The 23,479-nt window shown below is 43.0% G+C and overlaps 1 protein-coding gene across 2 annotated transcripts in view; it reads right to left on the reverse strand.

Annotated features, from left to right (window-relative positions):
- CNNM4 (cyclin and CBS domain divalent metal cation transport mediator 4) overlaps positions 1-23,479 on the reverse strand; it is a 68,451-nt gene that overhangs the window by 35,155 nt on the left and 9,817 nt on the right. For both annotated transcript variants that reach the window (XM_072633803.1, XM_072633802.1), the window contains exons 2-5: positions 3,975-4,118; positions 3,486-3,623; positions 2,246-2,415; positions 1,725-1,824 (exon numbers count right to left, since the gene is read on the reverse strand). In XM_072633803.1, the coding sequence (XP_072489904.1) occupies positions 1,725-1,824; positions 2,246-2,415; positions 3,486-3,623; positions 3,975-4,118 (552 nt within the window). The remainder of the gene's footprint in view (positions 1-1,724; positions 1,825-2,245; positions 2,416-3,485; positions 3,624-3,974; positions 4,119-23,479) is intronic.

Here is a 23,479-nt window from a genome sequence, read left to right on the forward strand (position 1 = left end):
AAGGCCCGTGCACCTTGTTGCACCAAGGCTCCTTCACACTGGACAGAGAGAAGGAGATAAAAGCCATCATGTGCTGGCACAGATGGAAGTCACTCTGATAATCCCTAGCAGCCTTCTCTCAGAGGACACAAGTGGCAGGAAACGGAAGGTGTGTGGCTAAAGGAAAGTCTCCAAAAGGAAGCTCATCACCAAAAAAGGGAGCAGAAAGAACACAGTCACATAATGCATAAATTTCTCAAGGGCAGAGACTGCTTAATTCTTGTCTTTGTCCCTCTCTTTACCACTTCCCTCCTTCCTCAGCACAATGACTGTCACACACATAGGCATTTAATAAACTCTTGTTGATTGACAAAGTCCTGAAAACATTGCAGTGTGCAGTTACCACCAGCAGAGGGTGCTTTTGTGTGTCAAACCAAAGCAATAGGTTCAACAGTACCCTAACACTCCACTCCCCACAAAAGGTTAAACATTCCATGTTCTCAAAGGAACCAGGTAGTGAGGCTTCATGTTAACTTGTGAGATCATCAGTCCAACTCTCTCAATTTCCAAGTAAGAAAACAAAGACCCAGAAGAGTTAAGTGGTTTGTCCGAAGTTACATGAGTTAAGTAGACAACCCCACAGCCAGCTCTTTCTAAAGGCTGTCCTAGACTAGGATAGCACAGACCAGATGACTAGGGCATGGCTCCAGGAACTGCTAAGGTTAGACAAAAGGAAGTCTGATGACTTGTTCGTGCTTCCAAGTTTAACCTGCCACAATATTACCTAGATGTTCAAGGTTTTTTCTCAAATGTCTAGTCCCTTCTTTATTCGTTTATCCTTGACCTAATGCATCTATGCTCTGTCACTGCGCCTTTCTAAATCCTTAGCTTTGTTTTCTATTGCAAATCTGCCTGATTTTTTCTCCAGAATTCTTTATACCATTAGAATAAGATTTTAGCCAAAGGAAATACCCAAGTCAACTGAAAACTGGGACTTATTCATCTTCTTGTTCACCCTGAACCCTCTTAACAAACTTCTGCTCCCAATCCCCCTGTCTCTGTCATCACCACTTTCCTAGATAATTAGGCTTGAAACCTCAGAGTCCCCTTAAGCTTCCTTCCTCTCAATCCCAATCAATTAATCAATCATTTATTAAGCCTTCATCCACTCATATCTGTGTTGTTCCAAAAGATCACCTTCCTGAGTTGTTGAACCTCTCCTACCTGCTCATTCATCTTGCATTTTGATGTTAAATCAATCTTCCTTAAACACTGCCTTTCTTATGTCACTTTTTCTATTCAAAAAAGCCCATCAGTGGCTCCCTAATTCCTTCCTGGCACATCAAGTCTAATCTAAACCCCATTTCCTGGCCTCCTCATCATATTTTGGCCCCACTCTGCTTATCCAACCTTCCCAATTGTGACTGCCATGTCCCTTATCCAGAGTACCATCTACTTCATGAAAGTTTGCTTACCTACTCTTGACTTCAATGGTCTTTTTCTCTGAATTCCCATTACTACTTATGGTTTAAACCACTCAACTTAGCATTTAATTATATGCCACCATATATATTCTATGCTGTTGTTTCATGTGTTGTTTTTGTCTCTGAGACTATTAGATTGAAAACCCCTTGAGAGCAGGGCCCAACTCTCCTATTTTTTCTGCATACACATAGAAACTTGTGGTTGTTAAACAATCCCATGTTGTACCCAAGTTGGGTGTCAACTACAACCTATCAACTTACCTATGTTAAGAGGAGTGGTAAGCGCCATGATCCCGTAGTAGGAGAATGCCCCCGTCTCAAACTTCATGTTTTCCTTCCCAGCTTCCACTTCCACCTTTCCCTGAAAGGACATGGACATGAGGGCTACAAACAAAGGAAAGAGAAAAACAAGACCAGAAAAAGAGGAAAAGCAGAAAGAAAGTGGGGTAATTTGGTTCCGTCTAGCTGAGTTGAAGACTATTTTTGGAAGGACAAGGATTGGAAATAGGTAGCTCTCTTAAGGAACAAAGAGGGGCCTCTTTAATATTGTGCCTTGAAGTCTTCTGTGACCAGGATGACAAAGCTCAGAAGGTGGAAGGGCAGAGTTCTGAGTTCCCTGTGCACACAAGACATTATTGCGACAGGAAAGCAATATGCAGCCAGAGGCTGGGGAGTGAGGGAAGTAGGGTAAAAGGAGTTTGGGTCAGCCAGTAAAGCCTAGAGAGAAGGCAGGAAGGAATAGGACCAGGCTGTCTATGAGAGGAAAGGGGGAGCGGTATTACCTGTAATATGAGGATGAAGTAGTCAGCAGACTTGTTTCGAACGTATAGGTAATGCCGGGCACTAAGTTTATGGCGTTCATCAAACTTTAGCTCTTGAATGACATCTGGGTACTTTAGCAGACGAAGGAGGATCTTCTCAGATATCATTGAGGGACCAAATAGGGGCAATTCTATGGAAGACAGGAGATGATGCTGTCATTGGGGTGTGGATCCCCCTTCCCTTGGCAGTTGTTTATAGACACCTTCAGAATGAGGGATCTAGTTAACAGTTGCTTTGTGTCTACATTTGGAAGGAAGGGCACTTAAAGTTCCTATACTAGAACTGGCCTCACTATTGGTTTAGATCCCTATCAGAGAAGGCTCCAGATGCCTGATGTACCTGTATCTCATCACTAATAAGGGAAAATGCCATATATTCCTGACCTCAAAGATTCTGACAGGAAAACTACTCTAGAAGGAAACATGAGGGAATCAGTTTGGAGGCAGGGGGAATGGAACTGGGAAGTGGGATGGGAGAGGAACAGGAGCAGGAGAGAAGAAAGGTATGCCACAGGCCCCCAAGGTCTCCCTGAGATAAGGATAAGAAGTCAGGAATATCTATTTTGTCAGCTCTTTTCTGAGGGAAATATAAGATGGAAGAAGTGTTGAGAGAAGCAAAACTAAGAGGAAACCTTACAAAACTTAAGTGGGGACCCTGGGCCTGGTCACAGGGGGCAAAAGAATTGCCAACATGACTGTTACATGAGTGTAAGAACATGTATCTTGCATGCACAGGCCCCAGGGTTCTAAAAGTCTCCTCTTCCCTTTTACATGTCCTTGTATAGGGCTGCTCAAAGCCATGTATCACCAAGGGACCTACACAGACCATCCCTTGCCTGATGCCAACTTTATCTCCTCCCCAGTGATCTGGCAGAGAAATCATTTTCATTACAGTCCCTTATGATCATTAGCCTCAAACTCTAGATTTTTGCTGGGAATGTGGAATAGATACACGTTTACAATGCAAACAACCTGCAATCCCAGGGGAAAATCACACTTCATCCTTTTCAGAGGCAGATATATTGTCCTTAACCCTTCACGCACTCTTTACCTCATTGTGTTACTCCATAGAGGTGGCTAGAGGCTGAATGTTTGGTTTTTTAAATCATCATCTCTAATCTCCTTGAAAAGTATACATTATATTTCACAAATGAGTACCCCCTGCCTAGCCTACCCCACCATTCCTTCCTCATAGCCTTACCAGTTGCCAAGAATCGGTGAGCAGCCAGAAGCAGCTGGGGTGAGATTTTCACTCTCATCTCATTGTCAGGATCTTTGAAAGCTGAGAAATCTCGCTTGTTCTTCTGATTGCCTACCCGTTTTCGGCTCCGGTTGTCAGCTGCAAGAAAAGGGGTCTGGGCTCAGTTTGGCCTGATGGTCTTGTCAACTTGAATTTCCCCAAATAGGAAGGAATTTCTTTCTCCCATGTCCTGACCCTCTCAACCCAAGCAGAATGAACTCAAAGTCTCAAGGCCGTGGCTGACATGTGAAAACAGGAGGAAACATATAATAATGCCTTCAGCTAGCTGAATATCAGGCTGTTGACAGGGCCTCTAAGCCTTCTTGAAGGATGGTGCCCTTGTTGCCATGCTCTTAATCAAGACCAATAGACTCTACCAAAAGGGGAAGGGGGAGAGAACTTTTGACGATCTACAATGAGGTACATGAAAAGGGAAAGGGTGAGCCTTACTGTACATATCAGATTCATCCAGGATCTCTGATTTGATGATCTCCTCAATGACATCCTCCAGAGTCACCAATCCCAAGACTTCATAAAAAGGGTCACCCTCACCTTCATTGTTCACCTTCTGCACAATAGCCAGATGTGACTTCCCTAGGGAAGAAGACAGTGAATCAGAGGAGAATGAAATAACAGGGACCAAAGGATAAACCTACCAGTTGGGCCACAGGTTTCCCTCCAAAAGTACTATCTCCTTTGAAGGAGCATTTATTTGTATAGAAGATCATGTAGGCTTAGCCAGGACAGATATAGTCGTCTAGAAGATGAATCAATCAATTAAGAAATCAACAAGCAATTCTTTGGTGCCTACTTACACAGCACTATGCTAGGCACTAGGAATGCAAATTCCAAAGTGAGAATCTGTACCCCTCAGAAGCTGACACTCCACTGGGGAGCTACGTTCTACAGAAGGAAAGTCTAAAAAGGTTCAGGGGGTTTGGGGGGGGTGAAAGAGATTCAGACTTATACATGTTTTATTCTCCTAAACATATAGGGTATACTGAGAGCTACCAATGAAAAGGCAGGCTCTATGTCAAAGACCTTATTTATGCTTAGACATGCCCTGTGTACCTGTATGTGTACACAATGTGCAGACACTCACTCCTTCAATAGGAATTTATTAAGCACCAACGAACTACATACCCAGCACTGTGCTAGGTGCTGGGGATATACAAGAGTCACCTCTAGGAGTTTTCTTTCTATTGGACTATATGCCCACAAACAGGGTATAAGGGTGACACACAGTTACACATATCACTGTCTTCATTTTTCCACAAATATAATTTTCCCATGGCACATATTCAGCGGCCTATCTATGGCTCATGAGATAGCCCAAGGCACATTTTCTTAGTTCCCAAAGTTATTAACAAATTAGCCCAGGCTGTGATTAGATCATTCCAGGGCTGCAATTAGGGAGGGGGCTGTCCACTTCACACAAAAAGGGGAGGGCATGAACTAGAGAAGCCCACAAATGGCCAGAGCTGTGGGAAGCTGCTTAGCTTCCCAGCCTGGGCTTCTGACAGCAGGCAGAGGCTTGTCTCTGAAGGATTTCTCACTCCCTAGACCTTCATCCACAGGGCAGTGCAAGTTCATTTCTCTGACTGTCCCAAAACACTGGGGACGGAAAACAGATGATAAGGATTGGCCTAATCCACAGATGGGATCATGTAAACCCCACACGTATACAGACATATGGAAACATCACAAAGGCAAAAGGTCTTGGGAAAAGCATGTCAATCCCATGCTGTTGCCCACCTCTTGCTAAGTATATCTGGCAAAATGCTACGTTCATAAATTTTAAAACAGTAACAGCAAACTCAGCACCCACTCTAATTACCCACAAACTCAACTCAAATGGATCTGTGATTCATTGATGTATATACCAGCCCATCCCAGTGAGAATGTCTGCATCTTAAGTTCACCATGGGGGGCCACCTAAAAAAGCTGGAGGCCTTCTTTAATTGTCCTGACATCAGGAGGATCCCAATGTCAAGTCTACGGTGAAGAAAATTTGATGACAGCAATCTAATTATACTCACTATGGACTTTCCTAAGGTTCCCAGGTCAACAAAGTCCAACCAGACCCCTCTCTCCCATGTTAGAACAACTAACAACTCCAACATAGCACTCACTATTATTTCCCCAAGGCCGTCCTCTCCTCTACCCAATTCTCCTCTGTCTAGAGCAACACCACTCTTCCATTCTCCCAGGTTCATGACCTCAGCATTATATTCCACCTGTCACTCTCATTCATTTCACGAACAATAACTGTTTCTATTTGTATAACGTCTCATGTCAGATCCCTTCTCTACACTCACACAGGCATCATTTTTAGTTCAAGTCCACATCCTCTCTCACCTGCATCACTGAAAAAGCTTTCCAGTTGGTCTCCCTGCTTCCAGTTTCTTTCTTCTCCAAGTCATCTTCCACATGGGGGTCAAAAAAATCACTGCTTACACTCATATATGACCATATTCTCTTTGACTTCTAAAGCCCTTGACAATTTGGCCCTAATGTTCTGTTCTGTTTCATTATGCTATACATACACTAGAATCCAAGTAGGCTGAACTCCTTTCTTTCTGATACATAGCTGTCCATCACCCAACTCTGTACGTTTGCCCCAGCTATGCCCCACACTCAGGAGCTCCTTCCCTCTGCCTTAAATGAATCCCTCTGCTCTCTCAAGATGCAACCCAAACACCATCTTTTAATCTAAATGGTACTTTCCTGATCTCTCCAACTGCTCTCCTCCCTCAATAACTACCCTGCATTTCTTTCTTATTTATTCTGAATATACTCACACATTTAATACTTGATGACTGACCGATACATGTTGTCTTCTACAACAGAATGTAAGCTCCTTGACCACAGAGACTGTCATATTTGTTTTGTCTTTGTATCCCCAATGCTTTGCACATGGAAGCTGCTTAATAAATGCAGGGGCTGCAACGAACAGGAAACTAAGGAGGTGCCTAACAAATGAGGGTATTTGAATGTGACAAAACACTACTGTGCCATTAGGAAAGATGATGAGGGTGGTTTTGGAGAATCCTGCGATGGCTTGCTGAACTGATGCAGTGACATGAACAGAACCCAGAGATCAAGTTACATAATAACAACACTGTAAACAAACACAACCAAGTCCTGTGAGCTCTGATCAAATATACAACCAAAGATGATTCCATAAAGTTGGTGGTGAAGCAGTCTCCTGAAAGAAAGGTGACCAACCTTAGGGTGCAGAATGAGACGTGAAGTTTTTGGACTAAGGCAAGATAGAATGTTGTTTTGCTTGACTATGCATATTTGTTCCAAGAATATTTATTTTAATGGTGATGGTGGGATAGGGAGAGAAAACAGATGTTAACTGAAAAAAAAAAACCCTAAAATTTAATTTTACAAAAGGTGCCTGCGTGTGGGGTCTCTCTCAATCGTTATCTCTGTCAATCTGCCATTCTCACTAGCTCCTGCTTATAAGGGAAAACCCCCAAAAGAAAGAGACAAATATCAAGGAAAGCTCTAAGCAAGTCAAGAGTGGTCTGGTGGTTAGAAACATTCAGGGCCTAAGAAGCTAGGTAGGATAGAGACCAGAGGAGAACAGAGGATTTCTCTTAAACTCATCTAAACCGAGCCAATCAACTGAAAGTGAAGAGCATGGGGAAGAGGGGTGGGGTGCAGGTGGGGCACGGCTGCAGGCGGGTAACTCAGTCTGTGGATCCCAGTACAACTCAGTTTTATTTTCTTTTATCATGTATATTTTTATACACATAGTTTTATTTTTATTTTATACACATACATAGTTTTATTTTTATTTTCTTTTATCATATATATTTTACAACTGGGAGGGACCTCAGAAGTCATCTACTAATTTTATACATAAAGAAACTGGGGCCCAGAGAAATGAAATGATTTGCCCAAGGTCCTTCAAGGTAGTTATGTGATTAAGATCCAGACTTCCAGACTCTTAGTCTGCTGTTCTTTCTTCTATACAATACTAAATCTGTCCTTTTATTTTTGGTTTTGACTTTGTTGACTGGTTCCCCCTTCCCAAACTCAATCTTTTCCCTCAGGAAGGGGGCTTCCTACTTAGTAACATGTCTCTTTAGGGGAGGGAGCGGTCCTTCTTATCATGGAGAGACTTGATCCCAGGGCCTCAATAATCTGAAAATACTTCATCCCACCCACAAAACCCTCAATCCCCACAAACCCACCCCACAGGCTCTTGGGGAGACACACATCAGGACAAACAAACAGTTTAAAAGTTGAGTTGGGTCTCTCTGGCCAAAGCTATGATTTCAGATTTAATGACAGTAATTATACCTTACACAGTTGAAATGAGCTAATTCCTTCTGTGGGATCATTCTGCTGTCCTCAGCCATACTGCCTTCTCTTTGGTCCGTGCAGTATGCTGGATGGAGTGTTGGACTGGAGTCAGGAAGACCAGGATTCAAATCGTCCCACTAACGCTTACTGGCTACGTGAACAAGTCCCTTCATCTCTAGGAGCCTCAGTTTCCTCAACTGTTAATGAAAGCGGTGAGCTGAGGCATCAGAGGTCCCTTCCAGCTCTAAATCTATGACCTCATATATCCTCTGGGGGACTTTTCAATTTGGTTGGATTCACTCTTGTACTCTGACCACCCTTTTCACAAGAAAGCCAAGTCTCACACTGAAGTTTCAAAACACCTGGTATGGGTAACGTATCAATATGCTAAGGCCAAAGGGGAGCACATGTTAGGCACATGTCAGTTTGTACATGTACACATGTAAACACCCACACATACACATACAGAGCTTCCTTAGGCGTACTTTACACATCAGATCTTATTACACTCCGTATCAGAGAACATTAGAGCTGAAGGGAAATAAGCCATGTAATTCAACTTCCTTGTGTTAATAACAACAGTGGTAATACCTGATGTCAGCATGCCACTCTTGCAATGAGCTTTATATACATTATTTCATGTAAGTCTCACAATTGTGATATGGCCACTACAGGTACTATTAGCTCCACTTTGCAGGTGAGGAAGCTATGTGGTGCAGTGGATAAAGTCCTGGCTCTGCAGTCAGGAGGACCTGAGCTCAAACTGGCTTCAGACACTTACTAGCCCTGTGACCCTGGGCAAATCACTTAACCCTGTTTGCCTCAGTCTCCTCATCTGTAAAATGAGCTGGAGAAGGAAATGGTAAACCACTCCAGTATCTCTGACAAGAAAAAAAATCCCACATGGAATCATGGGAGAGTCAGACACAACTAAATGACTCAGCAACAACAAACCAAAGCTCTGAGAGGTAAGGTCATTTTCCCAAAGTCACACAGCAGACAAGTCTGAGAGACGTGATTTGAACATACATCTTGCTGACCTCTAATTCACCATACCAATGCTTACACCATATGGCCAGGGCAGCAGGAGTAGCAGAGGGAGCTCAGGTGACCTGGACCTCTTACAGCTATGGCACAATTACCTCTACATTCTGTTACAAACATCTGGTCTGATAATACCCCCATGGGGAAGAAAAGTGACATACAAAATACAGCCATGCTAAGTCAGACTATGAGAATTTAGGATTTGTACTAATTCTGACACTGGCAGATGTTACTCAGCAAAAGGATGAAATGTATAGCATTACTGAGGACTTTGATGTTTATGATACATTAACATGAAACATAATTGTTAAATTCTAATAAGAAGGGTAATTTTAATGAGCTAAGCCACTGTAATTAGCAGTGTTTCGTATGTGTTTATCCTAGTACTGGAAAAAGAATAATTCCATTTCTTTAAAAATATTTCCTATTTTAGATTTCCTACAACTTGAAAAGAACTCTTCTTCCACCTTCATTTCGACCTAAAGTGAGTTTCCCTTAAATAGCTTTTAAGAGCAGACCAGTAACCAGTAACGGAAGGGGTGGGGGGGTGAGAGATGGAGCAAGACCCGCAGTATTAAATCCTACGTTCTCAATTCGAGAAATATTGATGAAACATTTACGATGAGACAGGTAATCCCACAGAACTGGGACAATACCCCTCCCTGACAAATTCCCTGGGTGAAGTATTCATACACAGGATCACAGGCTTGAGAGCTAGAAGTTAGAAGTCATTTATCTAACCTAGGTTCAGTGAAGGGATTAGCCCCAGGTCACACCACACAGGTCACCAGAGGCAGAGATAAAATTGAAAGCCCAGTTCTCCACCAGGCCCTCTCCACAGCAGCCCTGCCATCTTCAGCCCTCCCAATTCAAATACCTTTGAAGAAGTGAAAGGATGACTTCAGAAACCAAAGAGGGGAAAGGGGAAGAGGAAGAAACCAAAGACTTTATGATTGTCCTGCAGTTTTTTCACCCAGCTTTCTGACTACTAGCTGGAAAGGAGCTCAATCCCCTCATTTGGCAGCTGAAATCTAGGGTGGGATAGGGAGAGAAAACAGATATTAACTGAAAAAACAAAACAAAACCCTAAAATTTAATTTTTAAAAAGGTAGAGGGAGAGGGGGTCTCTCTCTCAATTGTGAGACCTAGGGAGATAAAATCACTTTTCCAAGATCACCCAAGTGTGTTAAGCATCAGAGGCTTGACTCTGCCAGGTCAGTCCTCTGTCCAAGCCTAGTCTGCTGTTTTTTCCAGGACTCCCTCACCCCTGACCCAGTGCCCACTTCTGGCAGTGACCCATCCTGGTGTCCTTCCATTTCTTGTTAGAATGGAGCGAATGTAAAGGGTAAGAACTGGGGACGAAGCAATAGGTTAACCTGAACTGACCTGATGATAGTTTGAGATATCCCACCTTCCCTCTTAGCCCAATAAAATAAGATTCTGCAACCTCTACCCTCGACAGCTTGGAAGGAGAGGGCGTGGAGAACCATTCCTCATGGCCTAATGGCCCGTATTTCCTGGCCAGCTAGAGTCCCAGCCCAATTTCCCATAAAATCCTTTACAAAGAGTCAAAAGGTAGAGAAGATATGATCAGATACTGGGTTTCAAAGTCCACAATATCTCTGTGAGGGCTGTGTCCACTTCCCTCCATCTCTACTGGGTATGGGTATCTCAATGCTTACCATGCTCTCATTTTCCTGGCACATCCCTGCCTGGCCCTGGAGACCACTATGGAAAAGAATTCACAAATTTCAATGGTGCCAATATCACTAGCTAGACCATTCTTCACCATTAGTATCTCAGATCCCTTTGTTCAATCTCTGACCTTGCCTCTGCCTAGCTAGGTCATCAGGGTAAATCCTCTTCGGGTTACCTCAGGAAGGGGGTTAGGGGAAAGGGGAAATGATTCCAACTTGTGGCATGTTTCATTAGGGTGTGCACTCAGGAAATTGTATTTTTTAAATTTCACTAAAGTTGAACATTTACTGAATGATTAATCAGAAATATTTTTTGTCAAACTAATTTTAAAAACTAAAATTGGTTTAAAAAATTAACTAAACTTTTAAAATATAAATTTTTAAATCACACACAAAACACCCATTTTTTTTGAAGACATTATGCTGTGCCTTAACACACCCAGCACATCCTGTGCCCTCATCAATGATTCCAAACCAATCCCTAGAGGGGCTGGACCAGATATGAGTGCTTTAATTCCAAATCCCATAAGAAATGATGAACTAAAGGTTATTAGTCTCTATGGAACAAAGACATGGCAACAACTCTGGAGCACAAGCTCAAGCACAGAGTGCTCATTCTACTTTCCCAGGACTTTCTCCTCCTTTTCCCTACCTTCTCTCCAGCCCATGGGGAGGATTAAACTAGCTAACTCCTGGCTATTAATAGGTGCTGACCTCAACCAGCAGGAGGACAGGCAGGCAAGAGAGGGTGAGGCCTGGAGGCCCATCTCAGTAAGAAAGCCTGAGGGCGGGTTCTCCACTAGGAGACAGAAGCAGCCTAGAGGGTGGAGGGGGCCCCAAGGACAACCTTTGCTCTCCTCCTTTTCACTGCTCAGCTTCTCTACTTTCTGCCACTCCCTGGCTCTCTGGGGCAGTTCCTCAGGTTGGTTTTGATAGGAAAGTCTGCAAAGAAAGCACAATGCATTTTCTGCTTAGCTTTCTGGATAGGGCTCTGTTGCTAAGGGAAAGAAGCAACGATCAAGAACCTGGGACAAGTAGCCCCACAGGAAAAGAGAAAAAGTGATTAGAGGGCTTAATAAAGGTTGGTTGACTGAGACATAAACCCAAAGTCACTCCTCTTCCCCAGGTCTGCCTTGACCCAAAGCTCAGGAAAACCCACAAAAGAAGACCCAAAGGTTGATCCAGATAGTGAGTATAGCAGGCCACAAGGGCAGCCCCAGGCTTAGATCCAAGTCAGCCCACTGAGTCTACTAGGGACCCAGAGACCTGTAAGCCAATGCTGAGTAGAGGCCAGGCCACTATAACTAGCCAAAGAACCAAAGAGTTACCAGCCCCTGCAGAAGTGTGCCATGCAGTGAGGAAACCTGGGGGCAGGCCTCTCCCACCTCCAACCCAGGATCTGGAAGAAACATCAAGAAGAAGCAGGTTGTTTCAGGACAGAAAGCCTCTTTTAACAGGGGACTAACCCTCTCAGATCATCAAGAGCCAAGGAGGTAACCCTTGAATGAAGTAACTTACTGCCTAGAGAAAGATGGAGTGTCTATTTTATTTTTATTTGTCTATTAAAGATCTGGGCTGGCTTAGGCAGCTAAATGGTGCAGTGGATAGAGTGCCAGGCCCAGAGTGAGGAAGACTCATTTTTGTGAGTTCAAATCTGACCTCAGATACTTACTAGCTATGTGACCGTGGGCAAGTCACTTAACCCTGTTGGCCTCAGTTGCCTGATCCGCAAAATGAGCTGGAGAAGGAAATGGCAAACCACTCAATTGGAACTCAAATTTTTTTGTAAATGAATGAAAAAAATTGTCTTTACATGTAATTGGAAAAAATTAAATACTATTTTTAAAAAATTATTTTCCATAAAACAATCTATATTTTAAAATACATACTTGGTTCTATGTTATAGCCAGTTAAGGGAAAGAAAGACAAGAAATTCCAAAGGAAAGAGAGAGATGTATAGAGGGATAAGAAGGTAAAGACAGACAAACTCAGATGGAGACTCACCAATGGAAAATAACAGCAAGAGAGCAACATGCTAGACAACACAGAACAGAAACACAGAGATACACATAGAAGAACTAAGAAGAATCGAAGTCTTACAGCCTAATTGGACTCCCAGCCTCCAGTTTCTCCCTCTCAATCAAAAAAGCATTTAGACTAGGCGTTTTCCAATCCATCCAAAATCACCTTCCTAACTTCTCTCACAGCTGGGCTCCCTCTCTGCATCCAGGACACAAGAGAAATGTCTCAACCTGGCCCTCAGCTACCCCACCACGGCTCTACCCCTCTTCTTCAATGTGTCTTCATACCACAGGCTGGATGCCCAATGCTGCATCTCTCACTCCAGAGTACTGGGCAGAAGCTCCCCGTCATGCCTGGAAGACACACCCATTCTAACTTCCAGAATTCTCCGATCAGCCTCCTTCGTGAAACCTTTCCTGATTCTCCCAGTTGTTGGTTCTCCTTCCCTCTTCAGATTTCCCCCCTACAATACTCAGAGTTCCTCCTTACCCCATTTTGTTCCTAACTTGTATGTACTGTTTCCTTCCAGAAAGGTCCCTGAATGGTAGGTTTTATTTTTGTCTTTGTATCTCCAGTACAGTGCCAGCTCATAGTTGGTGCTTAGAAAATATTTGTTAAATTGAGTTGAATTTCACAAGGTAATATTTCCTTTGTCATAGCCTTTTATTTTAGCTAGCGTATGTAATAGATAGAGAGCACTGGCCTGGTGGCCTGGCTTCCAAGGCCATCTGGGACACTTACTGGATGTATGACCATGGGCAGGTGACTCGAACTCTCAAAATCTCAGATTCCTCTTAGGATAAAAGAGAATACCATTTGCACCACCCTCCTTGCTACTCAAGGTGACAGCTGAAAAAAGCTAGATTAACCTTACAATGCTATACAAATATAAATTACTATCATTACTACCACCCCCAAAGGCTTTTAAAATTCAGCCCACACTAGTTAGTAGCTAACTACAGGCACAAAAGGAGGTAGCACAACTAGTATTTAATACCAAGGTCCAAAGGAAATCAAGCCAAGGGGAAAAATCTAGATGTGATCAGGTCCATGTCTATCAATATGGGGGCCTTTCTTTTTTTCCAAACAAGAATCCTGGAGAAGGACTCTGAAGGACAAAATTGGACCACATTTCCTAAACTAAGAATTAGCTTGCATGGTCTGACAATGGATACTCTTCCTACAGAGTCTTGTTCAAAGTAAATTTTCTTTTCTTGAAAGGATGTATAGTGACTATGAGAGACTTTAGGAGAAAAAACTGCTTTAGACAGCAAAAGAGCAAAAATCCCTGGTAAAGGATGAGATTATTTGGGTATATCCTAAACATTTTCTATTAAAGCAAATCTTAAGTAATATGAGGCCATAAGGCTTTGGACTATTTGGGGAGAACAAGGGAATGGGAGCACGAGCTGATTCTAAATGTTAGTCCTTCCAAGGAAACTCACATGCTGGGACTGGAGGTTGGGGCACTCCTCCCAGAAACATCCTGAGCCCAACAGGCAGTCCCTCAGAAAAGCGCTCTGATTCTAGGGGAAAGTGGTTAGGTGACCGACAAGGTTTATAATATGTACAGTGGGGAACTATTTTAATTGAAATCTAGCCAGAGCCTGGGGCTCTCCAGAAGCCTGACTGACCTTCTTTCATTTTTTCTTATAACCCATAAATAAACCCTTCGGGGAAAGGAAAACCAGACCAACTTCTCTGGAGGAAACCCTTAGGATCCAGAATTCTTTTGCACTGTTTCAAACCATTCCCTGCACTGATGCAAGACTGAGCCGCACCCCTTTCCCTCCAGCTCTCTTCCCTCTCCTCATTCCCACCCTCCCAAGAAAACAAGGAGGCTGTCGTTCTGGGACCAAGCATGGAAGAAAGTGTGTTCAAATGGATGGGGAGAGGGAGTGCAGTCCTTGCTGCTACTACTGTAAGTCCCTGCTTCTGCCTGTCCCCCAATGGGACATCTGGCCCAACTTCCAGCTACCTACCAGGAAAGTAGGAAAGGAAAACTCAGGGGAGAGCTCCCAAGAAAGTAGTGCCTGGAGAATTTGTAACTACAACCCCAAATCTCTGCTGGTTTCTGGCAAACTCCAAAACTAAATTCCTAGATTCCCCTAAACTCCTAAAGCATATTTAAAAACATAAGGAAAGAAGACACTCAGATATTTGCTGGTGATCAATAGACAAGGACATTTTTGAAGGTTAATTTATAATCATTTGAAGTTTGTAGTTTTTAACACTTGAATTTTAATCTAATTCTGGTTAATTTCCTCAGCTGCAAAATGGATACTGCTACAACAACCTCTTCCTTTTGTGATTCAGGAGGTGAGCAAAATCATAAAGTAAAGGTTGGCTGGCAAAGCAGCTGCCAGGCTGAGCAAAGGTGCTATTTATGTCCTAAGTAAAATGAACTTTTGTTATTTTATGCAGAAGGAGAAACTGAATGAGGAGTCATGTAGGAAGAGTGAGGAAAAAAACCTGTGGACAGTCAGTATACACCACAGGTATCCAAGCACTATCAAAACATGTCCAGGAAGGGCCCCAGTAGTTTGGGAGGACTCCTTGGGGTAGATTTATGAGGGGGGAAAAAAGAATAGCACAGAAAGCCTGAATGGGCTACAAGCTGCATTATTGGGAGTTTTCACATAGGATGAGTACAATCAATTTAGACCTGGAAGGGACTTCAAAGGCCATTTAGTCCAATTCCCTTGTTTTACAGATATAAGGAAACCAGAGGAATGTGGCAACTTCTATGGGGCAATATACGCAGGAGGGCTAGGATTTGAACTCAGGTCCTCTAACTCAAAATTCAGCACTTTCTTCTATACCAAAGAAAAAGATCAATGAGATCCATCAAATATCAAAGTACACAGAGGGAGAAAGTGAACAAGATGCTATTGTCTTGCTATGTCCTTCCTATTACCTTAAAATAACATTTCCCTCAAAAGGATAAAGGGAATTGCTCTACCTCCAAACTGTGGTAAACAGGTCTCAGGGCTCATAATAAACACAGCCATGGGCCTAGAAATCACTTACTCATCACAAACTTTTCACTGAGTTTGTAATACTATACTTAAACTGTGAATACAACTAATACTACCAATTTTTTTGTGGCTACCCTAAAAAACTTCAGTCACCACTTTTCACTTGGATTTGGACTCTTCTTTCTTAGTCTTTTAGCATCTTTAGTCTTTTTTCACAATATAAGAGTTAGAAATATTCTTGAAAGTCATCGAGCCAATCTCCCACGACTTGCAGAAATCCCTAATAGATGCCCCCTCTAATCTCACACCAAGTACCTTTTGTTTCTGGCTTTACTGTGAATTCCTAAAGTGCACAGACCAACATGATCATTCCCTATGTAACAATAAAAAACCATAGGAAGCTGATGCAATACAGAAAAAGGCTACTTCAATGTAACAGCTCTGAGGTGTTTTCTTATGTATAAAATAAGCAGGTTGGGAAGATGAACTCTGAGGTTCCTTCCTCTGGTCTCCTTGCTTGGTGTGAAATATTTCATGGTTGCTATCATTCATTCTTCATGACACAAACATGTATTAAGTGGATTAAATTTAACAAACATATTAAGGGCCTATTACTTGCAAGAAACTGGACTAGGTGTTGAGGATACAAGTGAAGATAGTCTCTGCCTTTAAGGAACTTATATTCTTCTTGGGGATGAAGACATGTACATGGATAAATAAGACACGGAAAAGAATATGATGGAGGAAAGGGAGAAGAGACATCTAGACAAACTGTTCTACAAAAACTTAAGATAAATGGAAAACCTTGAGTTGGGGTTTTCAAGGCTCAATTGATAATTCTTGGAGTCTCTCTGTAGATGGCTGTACCATTTACAACCTGAATGGCCTTGGACTTCTCTACAGAATGGGAATGGGCAGGACTGAATTACATGAATCCTAAGGGCCCTTCAGATTTCCATGTATGAGCCTATGAATTTACTATGACCAATGCATGGAGCCCCGAGAGCTGGCCCTGTGGCCCAGCACTCAATGGCATTCTCTTTTCCATACTAAATATCCTAAATTCCTTCAGCTTTGTTTTTTTCTCAAGAATATGGTTTCCTGGTCCCTCATCATCCTACCTGTCTTACTCTGAACACACTTTAACCAAAAGTTTAGGGTGGTGCCCAGAACTGAACACAATATTCCCACATAATATAATGCTGGCTAGTACAGCACTCACCTTTTTATTACTATATTACACCTAACCCCATCTTTATTGTTATACAACACTGTTCCTCCACTAACGTTCTTCAGTGATGCCTGACTCATCAAGACATAAAGATGACACTGGGATCTTGACAGCCAGAGCAATAGAAGACTCTAGGTCAGATATCTGCTGATCCAAGAACCTGGATAACTCTGCAATGGCTCCTCACCAGTTGGGTATCAGTGATGAATTTTTTCAGCAAAAGCAACTTTCTTTTCTTTAGACTGGGTCTCCCTATCTTATCTAGGCTAGAAGAGAAGGGACTATTTACTGGACCAATCCCACTTTGACCTGCTATGTTTCTGACCTGGACTGGTTTGCCCCTGCACAGATAGCCTGGTGGCACCCCCACTCCTGAAGAACCCCCCTTATTAATGCCAACTTGGTGCAGGCACCCGATCAGCATAGTCTACTGTGGCTCAGAACTTCTGAGCTCAAAAGATCTGCCAACCTCAGCCACTCAGGGAAACAGAGATTACAGGCTGAATCTTAAAGGCAATTCTTAAAGGTAAATTATCAAATTATAAAGGAGTTGTAATCTGCACTAGTGAAAAAAGTATCCTCACTAATGAAATCACGTCTTCTTAAAGTATTATTCTGTCTGACAACAGCTCCTATTATGCTGATAGCAACTAATAACCCCAGATCTTTTTTCACATAAACTGTTGCCCCTTCCTGTACTTGTGCAATTGATCTTTGAAGCTAAATGCCACAAACATTTATATCCACTAAACTTCATCTCACTAGGATTATAAATGATCATGGATTCATAGATCATAGTCCAATCTATTACCACGAATCTTGCTTCTATCATCCCTCTGAGCTTTGTGCTTTCTGAAAATTTAACTTTGCCTTCTTTATCATCATCCAAATCAGTGACAGTGACCTGAGGGACTCCACCACTGATCTTCCAAGCCGATACTTGTTGCCATTAGATAACAAGCAGCTACAGGGCAAAGCTGGAAAATCCTGCCAAGAACCCTAGAAAGCAAGCCAGGCTTCATCATCCCGTCTGGGAAAGTACCTGACAAGATGTATAGATTTAATGAGGAAAAAACATAAAAGAGTAGGGAAGGAAGAAGGCCACAGAGGCAAAGGAGGCACTACCATCAATCACCAGTCTTCTCTTACAGGGTACAAAGTCTTTTAACCTTCCAGTATTTCATGGTTTCATGAGCAATGGATCAATAGCCAGCCTTGAAATCAGAAGGACCTGGGTTCAAGTCTTGCCTGACATATATCTAATGGCCTTGGGCAAATAACTTTACCTTTCCATGATGCAGGCAACTTTCTGATTCTATAAATTCTACCAGTTGTGAATCTGCACTGATAGGGCGAGTTTTCTCACTGAGAGTCCCCTATGTCAATGAAATCACAAGTCTGATCTGTAAAGAAATCTTAGTGCCAGTCTGAAATATTCTTTTAGAATTTCCCAAGGTTCTGCAAGACAGTTGAGGATGGGTTGGTGGCTAGGACTATTACTACTAGTCTTCCAGGATACAGTAGAAGCATTAGACTCTCAGAACTTTCTATTCCACTCAGCATCTTCTCTCCCAGACAATGCTCAAAGGCCTTCGCATCTCCAGATCCCTGAGCAGTCACAAACAGGCTCAAGGCTAGCCAAAAGCTTTCCAGGGGAATTGGGAAACCAGTCTGACAAGAAAGCTGCCTGCCCAGGTCATGGTCTGATTGTAAATCAGGGGGATTCCTGAATCTATAAGACCTGTCATAAGACTGACTGAATCTCCAGCAAAATAGTATACCTAAACTTCAACACTTTTTGGCTCCACTTCTTGACTGGGATAGGCTATGGTAACAAACCACCGAAAGTGTGTAGAATCTCTCTTTGAGGGATGAGTACACAGAGTTCTACAGCTCCGTATACTCCCTACAACCTGGGAGGCTGAAAAGGGCCTATTTCTCAGTGAAGGAGTTTGGAGAATCAATGTAAAAATCAATCCATCAAAATCACAGAGGATCCATGATGGATTTAGATGTGACTCTAGCCCAGTGTTCTACTAACTAGATCATGTTGATTACTATAGCATAGTCCCTTTAAAAATGAGAGGGCTCTAACCAAAACATATTTTACAAATGGGATGTCATGGCACACTTAGGCATTAAATAAAGGAAAAACTAAGGCATGAGAAGAGTGTCCAACAAGTTTTATGATGCAAATGTGAAGAATCTCACAAATCTAAGTACACAGCTGAAACCAGTGATGGTGAGGATTCTCATTCTTCTAAATAAAGGAGAAAAGAGAATGTAAAAGTGTGGATTGTAGCTTTACCTACCTGAATTCAGCCTACGAAGTTATACTCAATGAACATCAGGTGAGCAAATAAGGTTACAAATCTCAGACTCCTGAGGTAGTATGGTGTAATGAAAAGTGTGACTGACCTGAAGTCAGGAGAGACCTTGCTTGAATCCTGCCTCCAATACCTGCTGGGCATCTCAGTTCCTTAAAATGGAGATGAAACTACTTGTAGTGCTTACCTTACAGGGTTGTGGTGAGGCTCAAGTGAGACAACAGACATAAAGTGCTATATACAGCTTAAAGTTCCTTACTATTATCATCATCCTAGCAAGGCATCTGGTGCTTCATTGCTCTGCTAAGAAGAGTTCCAGATAGCGCTCCCCCTCCAAAAAAATGAGAGAAACAGACTTCAAAAGCTCCTGAAAGGGAATCAGCACAGCCCTGACTAGAGTAAATACTGAATGAACTGAGGGCCTGGCTCCTGGGCAGGGCCTGAGAGTTAGCTTGGGAGTAGGTGGCTGCCAACTGTACAATTACAACTCAAAAAACTCAACACCTTCCATCTAAAGCAAACAAATGCTGAGGTTCAACTGGCCCATAAATCTTCCCGCTGGTCCTTCCCTCTCTCTTACCCCACCCCCACCAAAGTCAATCAACTGCCAAGTCCGGTTCATTTGGCTCCACAATATCTCACATTAGCTTCCTTCTCACTACTCGTGGAGCCACACCCTTTATTAGCTCTGCCTCCTAATGCGCTTTCCCCTCTAATCCATTTTACAGGTGCCAAAGGAATATGGCTAAAACATAAATCTGCAACTTGTCTGCTCAAAAACTTTCAGGAACATCCCATCGCCCTAGGATAAAGACATGTGCTGAGTGGCTTTGAAGGCCATTCACAAATGGCTCTAAGCTCCTCTTCATTCATTCCAGTTCAGCTGGACTACTTTTTCCCTCTGACTCTCGGCATAACCAATTCCCCATATCCAGAATGTACTCCCCCTCTTTGGCTAGAATCCTTCAATCTTCCTTCAAGGCTCAGCTCCCTGAAGCCTTCTTAACCTCTCCCTATGTCTCCCTAATATGACTATACGATTCTCTTTCTTCTCAAGATAATCTTGTGTTTACTCTTATACCTGTTGTCTCAGCAGAATCTAAGCTCCTTGAGGGCAGGTATGATTTTTTTTCTTTATTCCCTGTGTTGAGTGCAGTGTCTTACACATAAGGGCAGTGACTAGACCTGTGATTTTACTGATGATGGAGGGCCCTCTCAGGAGAAATTCCCTCTTCCAGTAAAAAGCACTTTCTGCCTCCTAACATCCTTAGAATGTTCCCTAGCGCCCTAAGAGGCCAAAGGATTGGTTCAAAGTCACAGAGCCAGCAAGGCTTTGAAGTGAACTCTCTTATTGGCTATGCCATGTGGGCACTCAATAAATGTCTTATCGTTCCCACTTTCCCAATTTGTGGGTATTATCCTTCTTCATCCACATTCATGTCCCTAAGGCTACTTATCACTCTCTTGACTTGTCTTCTTGATGTTCATACAATCTGGCCTAGCCAGAAGAAAATGTCAGATGTGTGTATGTTGGAGGGAAAGGGAAAGAGATGGCTTCAAACATCAATACACAGTGAGCTGCTCCCACCTCTACCCCTACCTATAGAAGTTGCCCTGGAAACAATGAACCTACTATGAATAAGAGGCTTTATCTCCAATCTATCTGCTTTCTTAAAGGGCCAGTCTAACCATGTCATTCCCCTAACTCAATAAACTCCAGTATTTCCCTATCACTTCTAGGATCAAATAAAAAATGCTTCATTTGACATTCAAAGCCTTGATAACCTAGTCCCTTCCTGCCTTTCCAGTCTTCTTACACCTTACTCTAGCACATACACTCTTTGATACAGTGACACACTGCTTCTGGATGGTCCCACTAACAAGACACTCATCTCTCAGCTCTAGGCATTTTCTCTGACTGGCCACTTATTGATTTCCCTGGCTTCCTTTAAGTCCCAACTAAGTGTCAAAATAATAAGAGGGCCAGGCCCGGAGTCAGGAAGATTGCTCTTTCTGAGTTCAAATCTTACCTCAGACACTTACTAGCTTTGTGACTCTGGCCAAGTCACTTTGCCTCAGTTTCCTCATCTGCAAAATGAGCTGGAAAAGGAAATGGCAAACCACTCCGGTATCTTTGCCAAGAAAACCCCAAATGGGGTCACTAACAGTCAAACAAAACTGAAAAATCAAAAAAACCCAACCCATCTTCTATAGGAAGCCTTTCCCAACTCCCCTTAATTCTAGCAGCTTCCTTCGTCAAATACTTCCTATTTGTCTTGTATAAAGCTTGCTTAGTCTATCTTTGTTTGCATGTTGTCTCCCTCATTAGACTGTAAGCTCCTTGGGGGCAAAGACTATCATTTGCCTCTTTTTGTATTCCCAGCACTTAGAACAGTGACAGGCACATAATGGAAATTATTAGAAGTTAAAACATCTTAGTGTTATTATAAAAATAGTTTCAACCTGATGAAGCCTCTAAAAGAGTCTCTAGGACCACTGTTCTTCTTAGGACAATTTAAGAACCATTGCCTTATAGCAAGTAGGGGAGAAAGCATCAGCCTTTGAAAAGCACCTTGCTCTTCCCAATGACTCAGAGGGGAAATAGGTAGGAAGTATCCTGGGACTGGATTCCTATTCTTTACAAGAAAGCTGCTACAGTAAAAAACTGGAAAGTATCATGTTTACTTCTTATTTTAATTTTGCTAAAGAACCAGATGTACTGAACTTCATAATGGAAAAATTGAATTTTCAGGGTTACGTAGATAGTTAGCTATATGAGACATTGCTGGAGGTCATCTAGTACAGCCCTCTCATTTCACAAATGAAGAAACTGAGACCCAGGGAAGTTAAGTAACGTGTCCAAAGTCAGACATGTAAGTTAAGGGTCAGAGACAGAATTTAAACTGGGACACTCCCAAGTCCAGAGTACCAAGAAGACTCTCTGGGTGGGCCTCTAAGTGTGCCTCAGATAAAGGTGTCCAATTTTAGACTCAACTTCTAATATGGAAGATTTTCTACAGTTTCTGTCCTTAGGAGTTCCAAAGCAAACTCTATGCGACAGTAATAATAACAGCTAGCATTTCTATGCTTACTTTGTACCTGGGTTAAGTGCTTCACAAATATGATCTCACTGATCCTCAGTGAAGTAGGTGCTATTAATGTGCCCATTTTACACTTCAGGAAATTGAGGCAGAGGGTAAGTGATTTGCACAGGGCCACAAAGCTAGTAAATATCTGAGGATGGATTTGAATTCAGGTCTTCCTGACTCCAGACTCAGCACTCTATCCATTGCACCCAACTAGCTATCTCTCTCAGAAATAGTGTCACAGCAAAAAATGAAACTTAGTAAATTGTTACTGCTGCTGCTACTACAATAACTACCACTACTAGTCATTTTTAGTACAAATCCCCATGTAGGAACTCCTTTTACCAATACAGATCAGCAGCTCTGTAGTTTCTAGCTAGTCTTTAAAAGCTGCCAGGGGAGCACCACAATCCCACAGCTAGGATGGGTCAGAGGGAGCACCTGACCCTTGCCAGGCCCTGATGTCTCCTAGGCTGCCTTTCACAGCTTCCTGTACTGATGTCAGCTATAATAAACAGTATCATCTTCAAATGTGAAAGGCACTATAGTACCCAGGAGGGTGTAAAAGAGTCAGACAAGCTGAGTTCAAAACCCACTGCTGGCATGATTTGTGCAAATCACACACACACACACACACATACACACACACTCCTGGAAAAGAATAATTAGCAAAATTGTTGTTTTGCAAACCCAGAGCCAGAAAGAACCTTAAGAACCTTCAAGACACAACCCATAGAACAACTACAAAGAAGTAACTCACGGCGAAGTCTGCACCCAGAGGCCACAGAACATTGGAGCGAGGGAGATTTCTGTTCTGGAGAGACCTGCAAACCTCTCGTAAAAGGTCCTTCGTGCTGCGGACTGGGCTCCGGGACTGAGAGCTGAGTACAGCCCTGCCGTGGCCGCGGCACCGAGAGGAACAGATCCGAGCGGGCTTCAGGGACGGGATCTCCAGCGGCCGCACAAGTACCTCCACCCACAGGTGACGGGGGTCGGTGAGAGAGTCCCTTTGGCGGGTCGAGGGGGGAGTGGGGTGCCCCCATGGCTCGGGCCCCCTCGGGAGACAGAAGCTGAGGGGCAGCGGCAGACCAGGGCTCTCCAAGCAGGCAGGAGCCTGGATCCATTGTTGAAGGTCTGTGCATAAACTCCCGGAGGGAACTGAGCCTGAGAGGCAGCCCTGCCCTCACCTGAGCATCTGAATTTAATCTCACACTGAATAGCAGCCCTGCCCCCGCCAAAAGCCCTGAGGC

This window comes from Notamacropus eugenii, chromosome 1, assembly GCF_028372415.1.
Source record: "Notamacropus eugenii isolate mMacEug1 chromosome 1, mMacEug1.pri_v2, whole genome shotgun sequence".
Classification (NCBI taxonomy): domain Eukaryota; kingdom Metazoa; phylum Chordata; class Mammalia; order Diprotodontia; family Macropodidae; genus Notamacropus; species Notamacropus eugenii.